Source organism: Grampus griseus (genome assembly GCF_964374135.1).
Source record: "Grampus griseus genome assembly, chromosome: 14".
Classification (NCBI taxonomy): domain Eukaryota; kingdom Metazoa; phylum Chordata; class Mammalia; order Artiodactyla; family Delphinidae; genus Grampus; species Grampus griseus.
In genome coordinates, this window is record NC_139008.1 from 44176284 (window position 1) to 44197044 (window position 20761).

At 54.0% G+C, this 20761-nt stretch overlaps 1 protein-coding gene across 2 annotated transcripts; it reads left to right on the forward strand.

Annotated features, from left to right (window-relative positions):
• The first annotated feature begins 8076 nt into the window (after window positions 1-8076).
• Window positions 8077-11073, forward strand: NXT1 (nuclear transport factor 2 like export factor 1). Of its 2 annotated transcripts, XM_082670427.1 has the most exons (3): window positions 8077-8355; window positions 8737-9009; window positions 10413-11073. In XM_082670427.1, exon 3 carries the CDS (start codon window positions 10472-10474, stop codon window positions 10892-10894), a length of 423 nt encoding a protein of 140 aa, XP_082526553.1. In that variant the 5' UTR covers window positions 8077-8355; window positions 8737-9009; window positions 10413-10471; the 3' UTR covers window positions 10895-11073. The 2 variants fall into 2 exon arrangements, with proteins under 2 accessions (XP_082526553.1, XP_082526554.1); XM_082670428.1 differs by lacking the exon at window positions 8737-9009.
• The last annotated feature ends 9688 nt before the right edge of the window (window positions 11074-20761 follow it).

Genomic DNA, 20761 nt, shown 5'->3' on the forward strand with positions numbered 1-20761 from the left:
CAGAGCAGGCTGTCGGGGGCCAGGCCCTGCCTGCAAATGATGACCTAGAGCAAACCTGCATGTCTGTCCCTGCACCCCACCCGAACGGTGTCTCTGGACGGCCCGTGACGTCCCTACAGTGTTTCTGCTTGTGTTCCGAGCCCAGCGTGAAAACCCGCTCACATCACCTGCCCGAGCCTCCCTGGGAAGCCTCGAAAGCCCATCGCACGGGCTCCTGGCAGGGGCCACTCACAGTGGGCTTGTTCTGCAAACTGCTTGTATCTGAACTCACTCCACTCCCATCCTCTCCTCTCCTTCGACTGCCCCATTCCTCTAAACGCACGACTCGTAAGCTAACAACAAGGGGGAGGATGGAACCAAAGGAGGTGCTTTATATTTTATATAAATTATAAATTTATTTAAATGTAAATAATATTCATATATTATTCAACCATAAAAAAAGAAGGATATCCTGCCGTTTTCCACAACATGGCTGAACCCTGAGAGCATTACGCTGTCGGGCAAAGACCAATACCATATAATGCCACTTATATATGGGATTTCAAAAAGCCAAACTCACCTTTGTGGGAATAGAATCTAAAAAAGAGTGGATGTGTGTATATGGATAACTGATTCACTTTGCTGTACAGCAGAAACTAACACAACATTGTAAAGCAACTCTACTCCAATAAACATTAATTAAAAAATAAAGAAAACAAAAGAATTCAAAGACTTTTTAAAGAAAAATAAATAAATAAAAAGCCAAACTCACTGAAACAGAGTGAATGATGATGAACCAGAGGTTGGAGGTGGGGCAGGGATGGGGAGATGCTGGTCTAGGGCACCAGTTTCCAGTTATAAGTTGGATAAGTTCTGGGGATCTAATGTACAGTGTGGCAACTGTGGTTAATACTGTGCTGTGCCCTTGAAAGTTGCTAAGAGAGTAGCTCTTAAGTGGTGTCAGCCATCCCTCCACAGTGGGAGAAATAGATTTCTGTTGTTTAAGTCCATCCAGTCCACGGTACTTTGTTACAGCGGCCAAGCTGACTGGTACCTCACCCTCCCAGCCTGCGTTTCCTCCTCTATGACATGGAAATAATCGTGAAACCTCCCTCATAGAATTGTTGTGGAGCTTTCTGGATAAAGCCGTACACAGATGGAAGTAGTTATTCTTTGGGACAGTAAAAACAGCTTCTCACTCAGAACCTTGAAAAACAGTTTTCGGTAAGGAGCATCGGTTTGCCTCCCCGCTCTACCCCTCCCACCTCCCCCGCACAAAATCTCTGCAATTTGGGAGCTGCTGCCAGTCATGACCCTGACAGTGAGTGATGATAAGTTTGCAATCCTTCTGCACAGCTCTTTAAAGTAAAGCATCATCTGATCTGACTTCCAAATTGCAAGGTTCGTTCCTAAGCAACGAGCACAGGTTTCAAGAAAAACTGACAAGAACAGAGAGAATCCCGGGCTGTGGGAAGATCTCTGGCACAGGGCTTGTGCCGGTGACAATAAGCTGTGGCCCAGTGTGCCGGCCACTGTCTACCATCAGGCCCTCTCCCTTGGGGACACCTTTTCCTCCTTCTCCCGGAGGCAGCGGACCCCAGCCCTGGTGGACCATTTGCTTGATCTCACCTCATGGGACCGGCTCTGCAGCTCCAGGAGCGCACAGGGCATCCGCTTTCCCAAAGGCTCCCAACACTTCTTCCCCGTAAAGAAAAACCCAAAGCCCCTCAGCACACCCACTGCCAAGCCACAAGAGATAGTCTTGGGCTTTGCCACATTTTCCCGGGTTTGATCTGGGAAAAACAGAGCTGCTTTGTCCTCGCAGCCCTGGAGCAGCTGAGCTGAGCAGACGTGCGTGCAGAAGCTCTTTCCAAAGTCTGGACCACACTCTCGTGGCCATTGCTTGAATAGCAGCTCAGAATCCAAGGGCAGGAAAGTTCAGACAGCGTCAAAGGTGGGGAAACCACGCACGTAGTCAGGTCTGAGCTGACTGCCAGAGGAATGGAAAGTAATGCCCGATTTAAGATGCTAAAATCACGAGGACCCCAGGGCTGGGCTGCGGGGTTACTTCCATCAGCAGAATCTAGGAAGCCTCTGCTTCAAGGGGCTTTTCTCCCAGCCTTCACCCTGCAGCCCCTCGGAGCTCCATCCCTGGGCACTGTCCTCTGGTTCTCCCTGTGGTCCTGGACCAGCACTGGCGGCTCCAGCGAGCCCTGGGACTTAGTTAGAAATGCAACCCCAGGCCTCACTATGTCCTCCTGAGGCAGAAACCGAGGCAAAGGCTCCAGCCTTTGTGAGTTAACAAGGCCTCCAGAGGGTCCTGATGCTTGTGGTCTGTTAGGTATGTTTGGGTTTATTTCTGTTTATTGCCGTTTATGCAACATACCTGGTAGCCAAGGTACTGACCCGGCAAGGTGCCCGGAGGACCCCCTGGAGACTCCCCAGGACATCTTATGTTGAGACAGTCTTGTCTTCTCTCTCACTGCTGAGGCTGGGTTCCCCCAGCAGTGACCCCAACAATCATTCCCGTGCGAGTGGGGCAATGGGGAGGTGGCCACAGGACGCACGTGCTGGGCGTGGGAAGGCTGAGGGCAGCCCGGCTCCAAGGGCAATGGGGGACGGTGTGGGCATCCTCAGAGATGTCCTTGCCGGGGCTCAGGAGCTGGGCTATCTATCCTCCAGCCTCCATCTGTCACTGTTGAGGGCAGCTCTGGGGTGTTGACCCCCGGGGTGTCCTGCTCCGCCCTGGGTGAGGCCGGAGTCTGTGGCCAGAGGACCCTCATCCAGGAAGGAGAGCATGGAGACCCCTACTGTCGGCCCTACGCAGCTTCCCCAGGCTGCCGGGGGGAGGAAAGTTCTAAGACTCTGGTTCCTTATTCATTTCCTCGGCATTGGTCCCGTCTTCCCTGGACACCTCGGCCTCTCCAGGTGGAGCGCTGCCTCTCTAGACACACGTCTCCACGGACTCTGGGCCATGCTGTGGGTGTGGGTGTGAAGTGGGGCCCCAGGGGACAGGCAGTTTTATGAGGCCACCTCTCCCTGAGGACCTCACGCTGACGGTCAGCTCACTGAATGCAGGGACCAGGAAACACTCTGCTCTTCCCAGGGTGGTCAGCTCGGAGCAGCCATGGCTTAAGGAGGGACACAGCGCACTCGGCTGGGTGTCTGGGGGCGGTAACACTGGCACCAGTCACCTCACAGGTCCACCCCGTGCCCACAAGGGGTGGCCTGTGAAGGACACTGGGCATGGGGTCCCCACCCCTTACAACGCCTGCCTTGGGCCATGGTACCAGGAAATGACGCCCTCCCCTCAGCCCTTGACCCTCAGGAGTTGGGTGCAGACACCTCAGCTCTATCCCCCTCTCTGGCCTCCAGGTGGGATTGTTACCTGAAAAACTGGGTCCACCTCTTGGTGGGTATCAGGCCAAAAGACACAACCAAGCCAAAGAGCGGGAGATAGGGGGATGTATTACTTGCAGGAAGTAAAGAGAACATGGAAGATCTTTCCCAAAGGAGTGTCTTCCCAGCAGCAAGACTGGGGAAGTGTTAAGCTAAGGGTATATGCATGTTCATGAGGGGCTTGGGCAGGAGATCTTAGCATAGAATTAGGGCAAAGGTGGAAAGACTCCAAGCTTTAGTTGATTGAGGTCACAAGGGTCAGAAAAGGTCAGCATTATCATCCCTGAGGTTCACTGAAGTGGGGGTCTTCACAACTGGCGTCCGACAGTTCAACACAATTCTATCTACCTGGAGATGGTGTCGGATCCCCCAGGCTGAGGGCTCAGTCCCACAAGATCCCCCCACTTCAGATGCCAGGTCCAGGTCACAAGTCCAGGTCGTCACCTGGGCTTCTAGCCAACTGGCTGGAGATCAGATGTTCCCATGACCCCCTCCTCAGGTTAGATTCACTGGAGCGGCTCACAGAATTCAGGGGAGCACTTTACTTACTAGATCACGGGTTTGTTATAAAAGGTTGTAACTCAGGAACAGTGAGATGGAAGAGATGCACAGGGCAGGGTGTGGAGAAAGGGCGTGGAGCTTCTATGCCCCCTCCAGGCTCATCACCCTCCCAGCCTCCTCCTTCTGGGTGTTCTGCAACCCAGAAGCTCTCAGAACCCCGTCCTTTTGGGTTGTTTTTCTTTTTAAAAATTAATTTATTTTTACACAGTAGCTTCTTGTTAGTTATCTATTTTATACATATTAGTGTATATATGTCAATCCCAATCTCCCAATTCATCCCACCACCACCACTCCGCCTTTCCCCACTTGGTGTCCATACGTTTGTTCTCTACATCTGTGTCTCTATTTCTGCCTTGCAAACCGGTTCATCTGTACCATTTTTCTAGGTTCCACGTACATGCGTTACCTTTTGGGTTTTTATGGAGGCTTCATTACACAGGTACAATTGGTTAATCTTTGGTCATTGGTGATTGAACTCAACCTCCAAGCCCCTCACCTCCTCAGAGATCCAGGCATGGGTCTGAAAGTTCTACCCTTTAATCCTCTCATCACCAGGTGGGTTCTTCTGCAAACAAGCCCCACCCTTAGGTGTGGTCCCCAAAGTCACCTCATTAACACAACAAAAGACAACTTTATTCCTCTTATCACTGAGGAAATTCCAAGGGTTTTCGGAGTTCTATGCCAGGAAGGGGATGAAGACCAAATCTGTACCTTTTATTGTAAATCACAGTATCACACCCGCCCTGTCTCAGTGGCCCGCTTCCCCAGCGGTGCTCCCACACCTCCCAAATCTACAATTCGCACTGGATCCCTGCTCTGGATCTGCGCCACACCAGCAATTCATACGCAACATTCAGGGATGCTGCCGAGAAGCAGAGAAATCAGATGGCCCTGAGAGTTCCGTCAGCGAGGCACCGACTGGAGCAGACAGGGGCCACGTCACCCTTAAGAGAAACGAGGCTCGGGCCAGCCCGGCTATGATCTATCAGCCAAGTGGGAAACACTGAAGCAGGGTGGGAAAGCTCACAGGGCAAATGTGGGTGGTGCTGCTGGAAGGAGCTGTGCTCACAGGACTCTGTCTGGTCCCCCTGGTGACACTTTCCCTGCTGGGAACGCAGACCCTTGGGATCATATCGTCCACTGCCTCTCCTTGTTCTGGTCACTGCTCCAGAGCCGGCGCACCCCACCCACACCGTCCACATTGCTGTGGCTCCCACCTCCCCTGCTCCCACGAGAACGTGCTAGTCTCAAAGCGGGGAGGGGTGTTCCAGCCCCCGGGACCCTGGCTCTGGCTGCAGATGAACAAACCTCCCTCTCAGGGCTTGATTTTAGAGATGAGGAGGGAGCCGTGCGAGCAGTTCCTCGAGGCCGTGTCCCAGTGGAAGACCTGGTGGGGTCTTCAGGGTCCCTTTAACAGCAAGTGGCCCACCCAGGTCATACAGGTGTAAGTTAAAAAGGGAGATCCTGGGCTGGAGGCTCTCCTGGGGCCTCAGGACAGGGCCTCAGAGGGGCTCCGAGGGTGCTGCACAACTGACCACGGGAGCCTCGGTGCATAACCAGGCGACGCCCAGTTATTTGCTCTGGAATCTGAGATCCATCGGGGCAGGGCTTGGCAGGGAGGCCCATTTCTGCCCTGAGCCACACCAGCACTGGCAGCCCGACCAGGACTGGAGGGTCTATTTCCAAGGCAGCCCCCTGCCCCGCTGCTGGCTACTGGGGAAGCTCAGCTGCTTCCTCTCTGGGGTGTGTGTACGTGCGTGTGTGAGTGTGTGTGTGTGTGTGTGTGTGTGAGTGTGTAGGTGTGTGCACACGTACCTCACTCCAGCTGCCCTTCTCCGTCCCTCCCTCTCTCTTGCTCACATCTCCCCTCTGGGCTCCGGCCACAGCTCAGCTTCTAAGCTAACGAGCCTCCATTCTCCCTGCCTTCCCAGAATCTCCCTAAAAGTCTCGTCCCAAGTGACCTTCCAGACATGCAGCCCCAGCTCACCCTGGTCCAGCAGCAGCTCAGATGATTCCTCTAGGGCAGGGGAAAAAACAACACATGATTGTTTTGGAGGCAACGTGTTGGAGGGACAACTGCCCAGCCATCACCGTAGACCCCCGGAGATCAGCTCCAAGTCACACAGCCTCTCGCAGCAAACAAACGTCATCAGATGCTGCACCAGAGAACTACGCTGACAACTCGGAAAGCTCGGCCCTGTGTTTACAGACCCAAAGATCCCAGCCTGTCTTCAGAGCTGCCAGCAGCTCAGCGTGTCTGACCAGCGGTGTCCTTCCTCCCTGGAGAGACTCCACGAGGCAAATGGGCCATTGGTTCCACAGCTGCTCAAACCAGGCTCATCTTCCAGAAGGCGCCCATGTGGTTTGGTGACAAATCCTACCAATTTGTCAGTACACTTGTCCCAAGTTTAAAAGCCAGGTGTTGGAAGGATTGTTGGCAAATAAGGAAGCTGCTGTCGATGCAAAATGTCAAAATACACCACCGTTTCCTGGATGCTTGCTTTGTGCTCGGCCCTGGGCTAAGGGCTGACCACAGCCTCCTCCATTAGCTCCTCACATCAACCGGAGGAAATGATGGCATTACTATCCCTCTTCTACAGGTGAGGCACTGAGCCTCAGGTAGGTTAACTCACTTGCACAATCACTCTGCTAGTACACTAATTAACTTACAAATACGTTTGTTTATGCCCAATTTTTAATAGTATTAAAAAATAAAGGGAATTTACTGGCTCTTAAAATTAGAAAGTCTAAACTTCAGAGTTGATTTGGTTCCCAACAGTCATCAAACTCTTGATTTCTCCCCATCTCTCCGGTCTGCCTCATGGTACAAGGGCGCCCCCCTCAGCGTGGCAAGATGGCTGCAGCAGCACACATCACATGTCCAGGAGAAAGACAAACATCATCTTTTCCAAAATCCCCTGGCAAACTCCTCTAGGCTCAGTGGCCCTAACCAGGCATCCCACCACTCCAGAATTGTGCCCTTGGAGCCAGCGGTGTCTCTAACCTCCCAAACTCCAGAACCATAGGGGGAGTAAAAAACAGGCTTGCTTCCGAGAGCAATGGATTAAATGTTAGAGAGGAGTCATCACAACTAGAATGTTGTGGAGCAATGAATTGAACCCAGCCCTGTCTGTTCATTCAAACAGTACTTATCGCGCCCTTGCTGTGGGTCAGGCACAATTTAGATGCTGGAGACACAAATCTGAAAGCTTCCTGCCCTCCCATCCTCCCGCTGCTGGCTCTGCTGCCTCTCAGGCTTAAAGCCTTGTGTTTTCACCAGAACTTAGCGCTGGATTAATGTCCTCCTAACCAGCTTTTCTAGGACTGAAGTGGCTCTGTGACTCCAGGCTGTCATCTAATTTCTGTCTCTCGGCCTCCTCGTCTATAAAATCAGGAATAATGATACATCCCCCGAAGCTATGAGAACGAAATGACAAGGGCTGACATGGGAAACATAAGGAAACTTAAAAGCAGTGCGACATCCAACCCAGTGGACATGCAGGTCAACTCTCATTTTCATTCTACAGATTCGGAGTTTTGTACATTAAACTCCAATTTCACTGGCTCGGGCTTTGTAAAGTGTGAATACGTCTCCAAAGATGCGAGTTCAATTCACCTTTCTACTTAGCCTGCAACTTATTTGTTTATAATCCACACTTTTCATTGGGGGCGGAGGGGTCGCCTATATGGAAGAGCCCACCCAGTTTCTAAACTTGTCCTGAACACTGAGAGCAAGCTTTCCCTTAGGAAAGCAGACAAAGATACGCCCTAGCGTAGCCTAGTTGGGGTGAACGCACACACCCTGAAAACGCGGCGGCATCAATAAACTTCTCATGCCCGGCAGCTTTCGCGCAGCCGCGAGACAGCCCCGCCCCGAGCGTCGGGGACGGGACTTGCGAAGCTTCGTCCAATCAGAGGCCCCACCTAACGTCGGGCCGGAGTCTGTGATCCAGGTTGACCAATGAAGACTCGAGCGTGGATTTGCCGTGGTCTTCTGGGAAAGCGTCTCTCCCGGAAGCCGCCTCGCCTCTGCCACACATGGGCGGGGCTAGCCTGCGGTCCGCCGTCCCACTGGCTGGCACAGCTGCCCGTCACGGGGCGGGGCGGAGGCCGGGCATTCGCGTCTGCGCGGACTGGGGGACCGCGCGCGGGAACCTGCGGAGGCGGCGACCGGACCAGGCGGTTGCTGGGAGGAAGGGGTTCGTTGGAGGCGGCTCTTCCTGGGCCGCTTCGGGCGAGCAGCCGAGGAGCGCGGAGCCTCGGCGGGCCCGACCCAAAAGTCCGTTGTGCCGCGGTCCGCGTGACCGGAGCCGCCCACGCCGACCCGGGTCGTTTCGCCCACGCCTACTCGGCTGACTGAGGCCCACGCTGTCCGGTGCTGACTAGGGCCGCCGCCCCGCTGTCACTCCCGCGCAGGTAGGTGCCCCACGCAGGTCGGTGCCCCCCACTCAGGTAGGTGACCCCCACCCAGCGCAGGTAGGTGCCCTTCGGGCAGGTAGGTAACCCCGTGCAGGTGAGTGCCCCCTGCTCAAGTAGGTGACCCCCGCGCATATGGCTGACCCCCGCTTAGGTAGGTGACCCCCGCAGGTAGGTGCCCCCGACTCGGTTAAGTGATCCCCTCCCAGCGCAGGTAGGTGATCTTTGCTCAGGTAGGTGACCCCGTGCAGGTAAGTGCCCCCTGCTTAAGTAGGTGACCCCCGCGTAGGTCGGTACCCCCCAGCGCAGGTAGGTGGCCCCCGCGTGGTGGGGATGCCGGCTGGTCCCGCAGCGGGTCTTGGGCCGGTCGCAACCCCGCAGGAACAACCTCCCTCCCTGCGGACGCCCGGGCGGGCAGCCGGTTGAGCTGCGTTCGGGAGGCGGAGGCCCGAGGTGCTGGGGAATCGCGTGGACGCCGGTTGATGGGGAGTCCAGCGAGGGAGACGGGCCCACAGCGGGAAATGACAAACTGGCTATCCCGGAACCTTGAGCCCCAGACTGGACCCCAGAAGGGCAGGAGCCAGTGAGAGGACCGCGTCGTACCGGCAACAAGTTCTTGTAGTGACAAATCAGGGGTGTGACCTCCATCCACACGTAAGTTTTCTTTTCTCATTAGCGAAGTTGTTATAGTAACACCCTCATCCGTTCTCAGTGACCATTAAAGGACGTGGTGTACGAATGTAAAACACTAGGAAATAGGAGCTTGGAGTGAGTGTTTGGGAGGCTGGACTTGAGGTCCCCGAGGGGGTGACAGGACCCCGCATCAGCGCTCGGCACCCAACGCTGCTTTCTAGGTGGGAGCTCCCGCCCAGCCTGGCTAGTTCTCTCCTGGAGGCTCAGGCCTACACCTTCCTCCTCCCTTAAGAGTGCCTGACTCCTTCCCAACCCTGCCTGGGATCTTTTATCTCTTTCATAAGATGATTTTTTTTTTTAAGGTTGTTGAAATTTAAAAAAATATTCAGTATTTAAGTTTGTAAATCTAAACCCATCCACTGTTTTAGTAATGTTGTCCTCTGTTGGATTTTTGTTTAGTGAAATATTTTAATCGTGCAAAAAAGAATACAGCTATAATAGTTGTACCATACCCTGAAAAAAGGTAATAATAATTTTTCTTTGTGCTTTTGGACCTTTCTTTAAGGAAATGTGACATTTCGCCTACAGTTGAAATTCTAACTTGCTGCCACCACCCCGCACCCCGTAGAATTTCTTCCACCTGGCCTGTCTTTCCTCGGCTCACGGGGCTCCCCTGTGCTCCCAGGAGCTTGGCACCAGCTTAGCTTCTCATTCCAGTCAGCACCAGCTTAGCTTCTCAGAGCCCGTCATGAGGACTGTGGCCACCATGTTGGTCCCGTCCTGTCCTCATGGCATTTGCTCTCTTACCCTCTTAGGAAACCTGCCTCCTCCTTCACAGACCCTGTGGGTGAGCTGAGGGCCACTGTTCCCTTCCCCAGGGTGCAGCGTCTTTACCCGCTTCTCTAATTTTTTTTTGGCTGCACCACGCGGCATGTGGGATTTTAGTTCCCCGACCAGGGATTGAACCCGTGCCCCCTGCATTGGAAGCTTGGAACCCTTACCACTGGACCGCCAGGAAAGTCCCTTTACCCGCTTCTCTAGGGCAGTCACAGCTGTTCCATGCTTCCAGAAAAAAGCGGCCTTCCACTATCAGTTGTACTACAGCTTATAAAACGAAACCGTTAAAATTCATAGTAATAGCTACCACTGCGGACCATGTGGGTCTCAGGCTTTTTAACTAAGCACGTGGTGTACACGGCTTCTTTTCATCCAACACTGCAGTTATGCACAGCTGGGGATGGTCCCGTTTAAAGTGAGTGAACTGAGGCCTAGTCAGACCAGCTGTCAGCACCAGTGTGCGCCTAGAATCATCTCTCCACCATGTGTAGCTGTTCTGCCACCACCAGAGGAGGAGGATATTCATTTGTCCGGCAGGATGGGCAATGGCATTCACACAGGGTCTCTTTCACCTTCCTGCCCCACAGCCCGGCTCCCCCAGGTACAGGAAGCACCTGGGTGGAGACCTTCCTCAGCGGGGCCAGAGATGGCGTCCGTGGACTTCAAGACCTATGTGGACCAGGCCTGCCGTGCCGCTGAGGAGTTCGTGAACGTGTACTACACCACCATGGACAAGAGGCGGCGGCTGCTGTCCCGCCTGTACATGGGCACGGCCACCTTGGTGTGGAACGGCAACGCCGTTTCGGGACAAGAGTCCTTGAGTGAGTTTTTTGAGATGCTGCCTTCCAGTGAGTTCCAAATCAACGTGGTAGACTGCCAGCCCGTTCACGATGAAGCCACCCCGAGCCAGACCACGGTCCTCGTGGTGATCTGTGGGACAGTGAAGTTTGAGGGCAACAAACAGCGGGACTTCAACCAGAACTTCATCCTGACAGCCCAGGCCTCGCCCAGCAACACGGTGTGGAAGATTGCCAGTGACTGCTTCCGGTTCCAGGACTGGGCCTGCTAGTGGCGTGGGGAGACACCCCCAGACTGAACCCTGCGCTCCCTCGAGTCCCAGGGGCGCTTTTCTCGGCGTACACTTGTTTGTCATAGCTGCCTTTTCAAAGTAGTAAAATTCTCTATTTTTCTACTTGCCCGGTAGAGACCCGGTCTCTGGAAATTCTGACGAATAAAATGATGATATGAACGTTGCTTCTTTTCCCCTCGCCTGATGTGTTTGGTAGGTTTTGGGGGAGGGGGAGCAAGAGAAGGAGGGTTAAAGGCAACAAGCTCAGCAGAAGGCACTGCAGAGGCTGAGGTCCAGGGTCGAGCACCTGCCCCAGGCACAGGTGTGCACACAGGTGTACGGGAGCCGGGCTCACAGCCTGCGCACACAGGAATCCGTTGGGACACTTTGAAAAATCACCAGGCTGCGCATCCCGGACCAAATACTTGTGAATATCTGAGGGTGGGGCTGGCGTTGGCATTTTACAAAAACAACCTAGCTGTCCATTAAGACACTTTAGAGCACATTAGAATCCCCTAAAGAGGTGCTGGGCCCTCCCTTCGCACCTGCGCTGGGAGTCACATGGATGAGAACAGGTGAGATACCTGGAGTTAGCTAATAATTGCTTGTAAGTGAAGCAGCTACACTGACTACTCCCTTACAAAGAGGAGGAGGAGAACTGCTTTTAAGAGGAAGAAGTACTGAGGTGGGGCTGGGGGGCATCAGAATTGGATGCTGGTTTTATTGACCCTGAGGACCAACCCTAACTGCATTTCTCCAAAGTAAAGAAAGAGAAGAAAACTAGAAGTTTCCATCATCCTTTGATTAATAGATGAGATCTTGTGGACACATGGCTTCCCTGGGTAAATCTGTGACAAAAGGTTGGGCTAGGGGTGTGGGTTAGGATTAGGAATGGGGGAATTTGATGTGTAGGCTGCACAGATAGCAGGGACCTCTACCCTGGGGCTGTGGCGTCCGCTGGGGATGGCTGGGCAAGGTGGACATTGCTGCTGTGTTGAGAAAGATCTCACTCCCCTCTGATAGAGCAAAGGGCCCTGACCCTGGGGATTGGACGGAGAGCTGGTGGGACAGGAACAGGGCAGGAGGCAGGACAGAGGCTGCTGTACGGGGGGCAGCTTGTACTTAAGGGCAAGCCCTGGTCAGTTTCCCTGGCTGAGATGCAGGCCTGAGCCCGGAGCCCTGCCTGGGGATTGTCTCAGGCGCTGGGTGATTGGGCCCCTGGGAGAGGCTAAGAGGAAGGTGGACATGGTCCTCAGGGTTCATAGAGTTGCTAGGGGAGCAAGAACCCCCCCAGAGCAGGAGGTCCATCCTCCAAGGCCAGATCTCAGCAGTGTTGGGGGCCTCAGAAAACCCACTCAAGTGCCCCAGGAGAGAAAAGATCCCAGGTTCAGTGACAGCCAACTCCTCTTACAGAATGCTCCCTTCCAAAGGCTAATGACTGAGAAACTCAGGGGTGATGGAGGTGGGCACAGGGGGCCAGAGGGGCTCCAGCCCGGCTGAGGGGGTCCAGGCGCAGAGCCTTCTAACACTTGAGGCTTCGGGGGTATTTAGGTTAATGCAGGACTGTCTTATCTACAAGTGAGCACGTGTCATCAGGGTGTCCCCACCGAAGGGCATGAACTGCCCTCTGACCCCATCCCACTGAGAGCTCGGTCAGACATCACTTACTCTGTGGGTGGACCGAGCACCCTGGTTTGCCCAGGACTGGGGCTTCCCAGATGAGGCCGTCAATGCTATGATCAAGAAAGTCCCAGGAAAACCGGAACTAGCTGGTTACCCTACCCTCAGCCCAATTTCTGCCACAGACTAGTAAACTCTAAACAGTATGGTGGCTTCTAGAAATAGGCGAGGAGCGGAGTGGGGTGGGCCCATTAGTGCTGGGAGCAGGAGGGCATCAGGCTGTCCCACTGGGCCTGGTGAGCGGACATGTCCCCCAGCCACTTGAAGTGTGGCTCGTGTGACTGGGGCACTGGGTTTATACTTTATTCTAGTTAATTTCAACTTGAATAGCCATGGTGCTTGGTCCCTACTGTACTGGTACAGAGATAAAGAGGAATGCTGGTCCGGAGACAGGTGGCTGGGAACCGGAAATGAGTGTGGCCGGGGCCTAGGCATAGGCCCAGGCGACAGAGGGGACACATGCCCCTTCTTAGCCGGAATGGGCCTCAGAACTGACCAGGTTGACATGAAGCACAGATCCCCGCTGCCATCTCCTAAGGAGAGAATTTTGTCCTGCCCATCAGGAGGCGAGGCCAGAAAGACCTTGCTCCTCGATTTCCCAAGCACATCAGTGTTACTGAACTCAGCTCCAGATGCTCAATGCTTGAAAATCAATACTCGAGAGGGAAGTGTTGGTAGAAATGGAAATTTTTTTTTTTTTGCAGTACGCGGGCCTCTCACTGTTGTGGCCTCGCCTGTTGCGGAGCACAGGCTCCGGACGCACAGGCTCAGCAGCCATGGCTCACGGGCCCAGCCGCTCCGTGGCATGTGGGATCCTCCCGGACCGGGGCACGAACCCGTGTACCCTGCATCGGCAGGCGGACTCTCAACCACTGCACCACCAGGGAAGCCCCGGAAAATGTTGTTTTGATCAGAAAGATGGCAATCTGGAGAGAAGGCAGACTCGTGTCCTGGAAATCCACCTCTAAAGATGCTGCTCCGCCAAGAAAGATTGTTTTTTTTTTAAAATTCTTCTTTTTAAATTAATTTATTTTTTATTTATTTTTTTGGCTGTGTTGGGTCTTCGTTGCTGTGCGTGGGCTTTCTCTAGTTGCAGCGAGCGGGGGCTACTCTTCGATGCGGTGCACAGGCTTCTCATCACAGTGGCTTCTCTTTTTGTGGAGCACGGGCTCTAGGTGCATGGGCTTCAGTAGTTGTGGCACGTGGGCTCAGTAGTTGTATCACGCCAGCTCTAGAGCGCAGGCTCAGTAGTTGTGGCACATGGGCTTAGTTGCTCTGCGGCATGTGGGATCTTCCTGGACCAGGGATCAAACCCGTGTCCCCTGTATTGGCAGGCGGATTCTTAACCATTGCACCACCAGGGAAGTCCCTGCCATGAAAGTTTTAAAGAGAAAAGGGGACGTAATGTCAGTTAATCATGGAGCCAGGGTATCAGACTCGTAGCCATCTCCCACAGTGTGCAGGCTTGTCAACTCCTCATGATCTTTATTTTTTATTTTAAAAAATTTTTTGGCCGCACCATGCAGCTGGCAGGATCTTAGCTCCTCGACCAGGGATGTAACCCAGGCCCCGGCAGTGAAAGTGCCAAGTCCTAACCACTGGAGCACCAGGGGATTCCCAGCGTGATCTTTTCTTTAGATGCTGTCTTGCTCACAGTTTATTTATGCCATTACTGAGGGGAAGTTAGGGAATAGATCTGTACACCTGTTAATTCTTCTTCATTTTTATTTCTTTGATCTACGGAAAGAACCAACAGGTTAGGCAAGGTACTGTGTGATCAGAATTCGATAGGTGTGCTAGGGCAGGAGATGAGTAGAACATGGGGGCGCCTAGTTTAAGGTTAGTGACAATATAGCTTTGCTAAAGTGACAAAAGGGTGCCCCTTCGGAGAGCTCTTTCCTGCCAAAAGCTGCTTACATCAGCATCTCACCTGCTTCCTCCTTGAAATGAGGCACAAGATGGGCTTGAAACTTCTCCGGGAAAACCACCCTAAAGTAAATATAGATGCAACTTGGATCCAGACATGAAGACACTCCCTGCCTGTCCTCTGCCACCGTCCTGCTTGCGGCCTTGCAATTACTGTTGAGTTGTGGCCTCCCGGTTCGGAGAGGTAGGTGTGACAGGGGATGGGTCAGTCGGCTTATTTACCGTGACTTGTATGAAGTGTGAACATTGCCTTCTAACTAAGGCCAGGTGGGAGGGGAAAGGACAAGGCTTTAACCTGAATCTCCTGCTTTAGCCTGAAGATGAGCTATTTCACGGTCTCTCTAAGGAATGGTGTGCACGTATGTGTGTGTGCACGCCTGCTGCAGCTCTTCTTGCACTCCTCTCCTGCAGACCCAGCCAAGGCAACTGGGCCCTCCCCTCCCCCCAGGTGTCCCCTCCCTCAAACACTCCCCCAGCCAACCCCAAACACACAAGCCTGTTGTGGTTTTATTCAGAATTTCAGAACCAGGGCCTTCTATAGCAAAGATCGTTAAAAGCTAGCATTCAGGCCTGCACTTCAGCACAGCAGGGGCTCGCAGTCCCTCAGAAGGGGGCTTGAAAAGAAGAGGCAGACCTGTCCGTGATACGAATATGAAACAATCTGAGTTTCTTTGGTAGTCAGAAAACGAAGTTCAAACACTTTGTGGAATATTGACAACAGTTGTCACAGGCAGCGAGAACAACATCCCAAGAACTGCTCAAGGTACTTCGCACCATTTTCAACCTCATTTTACAGATGAGGAAACTGCTTTGTGTTTTTTTTGTTTTGTTTTGTTTTTTTAAAGATTCCATATAGGCTTGCTCTGTTTGCACGGACCTTCTGGAAGGATTGGCAAAAACGTAAGGACAGCTGCCCTTAGGGATTGGGTTCTAGGGTTTTAACGTGGAGACAAGGCATTTGCTGCCGCATGTCCTTGGACTTCATTTTTTATACAGTGCGCCCATCTTGTTTTTTAAATTAAAAGCTCACTTAAGAATCAGGACTCTGTTTTCGCTGCCAGAAGTAAGGGGTATTCAAGTTGTGGGCTCCTCGAGGAGTGGCCTTTTCCCCCACAGAGTGGCCAACCTGTGCCTGACCTGACCAGTGAAGTCTCCAAGTAGATGCTGCTTTGAAACATCCTGAGTTCTCGCAAAAATGGATGTTTTAAAACATTTAAAAATCACCACCTAGGCTTGTGAGAAGTTAGTGTAAAGTCCGGATATTTTGCCCAAATTGAAGGCAGGTGAAGACGTGCCCAAACTCAGACTCTTGATGGAGCCCCAGCTGCCCTAATACGCTTGGCCTGACCCACCGGAACCTGACCTCGCAGTGCACCGCACAGCCGAGACCGCGCAAGAAAACCTCGCCCGCCCTGCCGCCGCGACGCCGCCCAGAGGGTTGGAGGGAAGGCCGGGCTGACCCACCCAAATCGTGCGACCACCAGCCCGAGGCCTGGACGTAAGAGCCGCCTCCGTGCATCCGCCGGCCACTAAGGCGCGCTTCGGCGCGCACGCAAGGCGGCTGACATCATCATCAAGCGACGGCCCAGGACCAATCGGAAGATTGACTGTGACAATCTGAGATTATGACAGCCAGTGGGCGGTGAGTGCCTCGGAATCTGAGGCCCCAGCCCCGCCCCTCCAAAGCGTCGGGTGGGCGGGGCACAGCTTCTCCGCCCCTCCCTGGGCAGTTTAGAATTTGATGTGGCGAGTTCCTTCCGGTCTGGTTCTACAGATTTGCTTTTAAATCAGATCATTTCCTGGGTAAAATAGCGTACCTTCTTTATTCATTATAATATAGTGAGCATTGCATCAAACAATTCAACATTTTTCCAGCTTTAAGTATAATTGACAAATTGTCCATCTTTAAAGTGTACATGATGATTTGATAAACATATACATTGTGGAATGATTACAAGTTCCATTAAACATTTTTTAAAATGTGCATGGATATATTGTACATTATTCAGTTGTCTCCTTTTGGGCGAGTAGATGGTTTCCAAATTTTCACTAACATAATTACCTGAAAGTTGTTCACTCCACTTCCTCAGGATGGCTACAGGGCATTACTTGGAGATAAACATCTATTCCAACTGCTCCTGAGACTGCATTTCCCATGCAAACTTCTGCAACATCACAGGTTATGTTTAACTTCGGGTCAATTTGTTGTATTCATTGGTTTATCATTGCTTTTTATAGTATTCTCTTGTCTCTGCCATGTGTACACGTATGTGAGTTGTCTTTGTTCTTTGTTAGTTTTGCATTGGGCTGTTGGTGTTTTTTTCCTTGTTTTCCAAAGCTTCTTTGAATAGCCTGATGTACTTCCTACTTTGGAACCTGATCAGGTAGCATTTCTAAAGGGAACTGAAGATAAAACTTAAAATAATCATATCCAGTTTCTTCACTTGGTCAATCACTAAAGCTATTATGACCCTAAATAAAGAAGTCCTTTCAGTCCTTTCACTGAACGCTAACTTGGGCAGAACACAGAATCCTGGCTGCTCTTTTCCACATATGCTGCTTCTACGTCTACTTGGACTTCTAGCACATTCTAAATACTTCGTGTGCTCTTTTAAACACTTAGGATCCTTGTTAGTGACAAAGTAAGACTGCAGTGGTGTTACATTTTATATGAAATTGTCCTATAAAAAGCGGCGCATCACCTATTTTGACATTCTGTGTTGAAGCAAAGTTGATTTCAAAGCATTTGTGGCCAGATTAAGTTTATCCAAATGTGATGCTCATGATAAGAGGATATATGTTTTTTTTTGTTTTGTTTTTGCGGTACACGGGCCTCTCACCGTTGTGGCTTCTCCCGTTGAGGAGCACAGGCTCTGGACGCGCAGGCTCAGTGGCCATGGCTCACGGGCCCAGCCGCTCCGCGGCATGTGGGATCTTCCCAGACTGGGGCATGAACCCGTGTCCCCTACATCAGCAGGCAGACTCTCAACCACTGCGCCACCAGGGAAGCCCATAGATCCCTGGGCTTTTGTGAGAAGTCCTCCCATGTCCCCCCAGCATCTTAGAAACCACAACTTCTCGGTGTTCACTTTTGCACTCATGCAAACCAGACATGGAATTTCTAGGATGCTATTTAATCACACCCTCTCTAGTTCCCTTTTGACGTTTACCTGATCTGACAGGAGACAGCTCTATCTTGCTGTAGCTGGGGAGGCATGTGGTCTGCGCAGAGCTGAGCTGTGGAGGTTGTACCCTGGCTCTGTCTTGCTCTCTGTGTGATCTTGGGTAAGTTGGCTAACCTCCCTGTGCCTCAGTCTCCTCATCTGTATAATGGGGGTAATAATACTACCCCCCCCACACACACAGAGTTTTGTGAGAAGTGACTAATACTAGTAACTGGGGGTGGGTAGTAGTGACCCACCTTCTGTAACCATCTAGCACATTCTGTTCTTATTATCCTGAGACTTGGGACCAGTTTGGGGGAAGTTGCAGGGAGGAGATCCTTTTGCAGGAGGAAGTCGGGGCCCCAAGTGCGGGAGGGCAGGAGAGTCGTAGGCTGGAGAAAGACTAAATTCAGCGTGTGCACCTGGGGCTGAGCCCAGCCTCCAGGAACTGAGATGGCTTCTGGAAATCCTCCTGAGATGGGGAGTGACAGCAGGATCCACTTCTGGGTGCACCTGGAGGTAGGAAGAGCCCATAGGTGTGTGAGGAGGGCAGGGCTGTTCTGGAACCAGCAGAGTCCTGCCGTGTTTTTTAGCTGCAGCAGAAAGTAGAGATTGTATGCGTTTGTACAAACCAGAAGTTAAAAAGTAGGGCGGGAAAGATGGCAGAACTGCTTTGTCCTGTTTGGGCTCCACTGTGAATAGCGGCCGACCCACTTCCCCAAGGTCTGGCTTGTGTGCTGACTACACCCAGGGAGGTCAGGTGGGCACAGTGCCAGGTATCACCATAGGTGGCAGGGAGGGCGGGTGGCATGTGCCCTGCATCGAGGAGGAGCCAGGCCCAGGCAAGCTGAGCACCATCTTCTGCCACGCGGCCTCCAGGCTTCCTGGCCCCGGGCTCCTTCTACCAGTGACACTGGGTCCATCAGGGCAAGGCCTCCCACTCTGTGGAAGCGCTTATAGCCCTAAACACAGACGCTGAAGGATGGTAAGTACAGTTATTTTCAAATGCTCCCTTTCCTTCCCCCCTGACAGCATTGAAAAGAGGCTGCTGTCCGAGACCTTCTTGCCTGGACCCTCTCACCCCGGCCCTGCTCCCCGTGTCCACACTGTATTCCAGCCGCTTCAGGCAGATGCTTTACAGGCTATGACTGAGACAGTAAGAGAGGAGTTGTTCTAGATCAGGGGTCCCTAACCCCTGGGCCGTGGACCACTACCGGTCCACGGCCTGTTAGGAACCTGGCCGCACAGCAAGAGGTGAGCGGCGGGCAAAGCTTCATATGCAGCTCCCCATCGCTCACGTTACTGCCTGAACCGTCACCCCACCACCACCAAAAAAACCTGTCTTCCACGAAACCGGTCCCTGGTGCCAAAAGGGTTGGGGACCGCTGTTCCAGATGACTGCGCAGAGGATCTGTCTCATTTCTGGACGTTGTCTACACTGCATAACCTGAACCAGAAGACACCGGATGAGAGATCGGCCCAGGGTCCGCTGGGCGTTTGGGAGAAATGAGGACAAACGGAGGCTCGGAGTAGCGACGTGAAGCCTCTGGGACGCGAGGGCCCGTACCCTGGGGTCGCCGGCGAACGGCCGACGGCTTACACACACCCGGGAGCGTCGGCCGGAGCCCGAGGCTCGGAGGCTCTCGGAGCACAGACGGTCTCCGGTTCCGCTCCTGACTGCCTGCCCGCCTGCCGCGTGCCCAGAACGAACACAGCCGCCGACTCTGCAAGGCGCCGCTGGGTATCCAACAACCGCTTCTTGCGGCACGTGGAGGCGCCGAGCCCTCTCCCCGAGCCGCGCCCTCTCCTGCAACCTCCTCCCGCAACCTCCTCCGCCGCCCCGCCCCTCCACCTCCCTGCCCTCTCTCTCCGCCCCGCTCCTCCAGGGGCTCCACCCAATCCGGCGACCCGCCCACCTGCTGTACTGCCCATGGGCTGGAGCCGGGGCGGGACCCACGAGAGACGGTGTGCGTGCCCCGCAGATCACGTGACTTTCGGGGTGGGCCGGCCCTGCCCCCTCCGCGTAACGAGAAGCGCAGAGCCGCCGGCACAGTGCTCTGCGCAGGCGCAGACCGTGGTTCGCGGTGGGTGACGTAATCCTGCGCAGCCGGCCAGGCGTACGACGGCAGCGTGTGTCGGAGCACGTAACTTCCCCGAATGGCCTCCGCAGTGGGACGTGCATGCGCAGGTCCTCCCCTACCCGCGAGGGACGGGGCCAGGCCCACCGCGGCCAATCGGCGTCGCCTTCGCCGGCGCCGCGCCCCGCCTCCCCATCCGTCGGGCAGGCTGTCCGTTCCGGGGCCTAGTCCTCGGAAGCTCGGCGGCGGCGGCGGCCGGGCGGTGTGTGCGCGGCCCGCGAGGAAGAGGGCGCTAGGCCTGGGTTCCGAGTCGGGCTCAGGGGCCACGCGCGGGCCGGGAGGCCGCCGGGGAGTCGGGGCTGGCCTAGCTGTCGGCGGGCGAGGGCAGAAGCAGCCACCTGCGGCCATTGCCCCGCCGACCGGCGGGCGCTGAGGAGCTGGACCGGGCAGGTGAGGCCGGCCTCAGGGACCCGGCCGAGCCTGGAGGCGGGCGGCAGATGCGGGAGCTAAAGGCGGGTGCGCCGGGGGGAGCGTCCGCGCCGGGTCCGGGAGGACGGATCCCCGGGCGGTCCGGGCTTGGCGGCGGGAAGGTGGTGCGCGGGGAGGCCCGAGTCCGGCCCGGCCGCCCTGTGACCTTGTCAGGGCCTCCCCCGTGACGCCTGCTCGAGGGTCGCCGGGACGGCCGGCGCGGCTGCAGCCCTCATGACAGCCTGTCAGCCTCCAGCACGGGAGCCACTGCGGCTCGGAGGTGTTGAGGGCCCTGCTCGGCGTAGCGCAGCTGTGCCCCCGGTGCAGTGCCCCGCATCGCTTCGCTGCAGTGACGGTGACTCCAGTAGGAGGGACTTAACGAGGTTGGAGAATGACTGTGAATTGTGGGCTACTTTCCATGAAATTTTCTTCATATAAAGTAGTTTAGTTGGTTGTTTTCAAAGGTAGACAAGGTTTGCTCTCATCCGTGGCCGCCATGTATTATATTTTGTTTTATTTGGTTTCCTGATCAAAGTAGTAGACGTTATTTA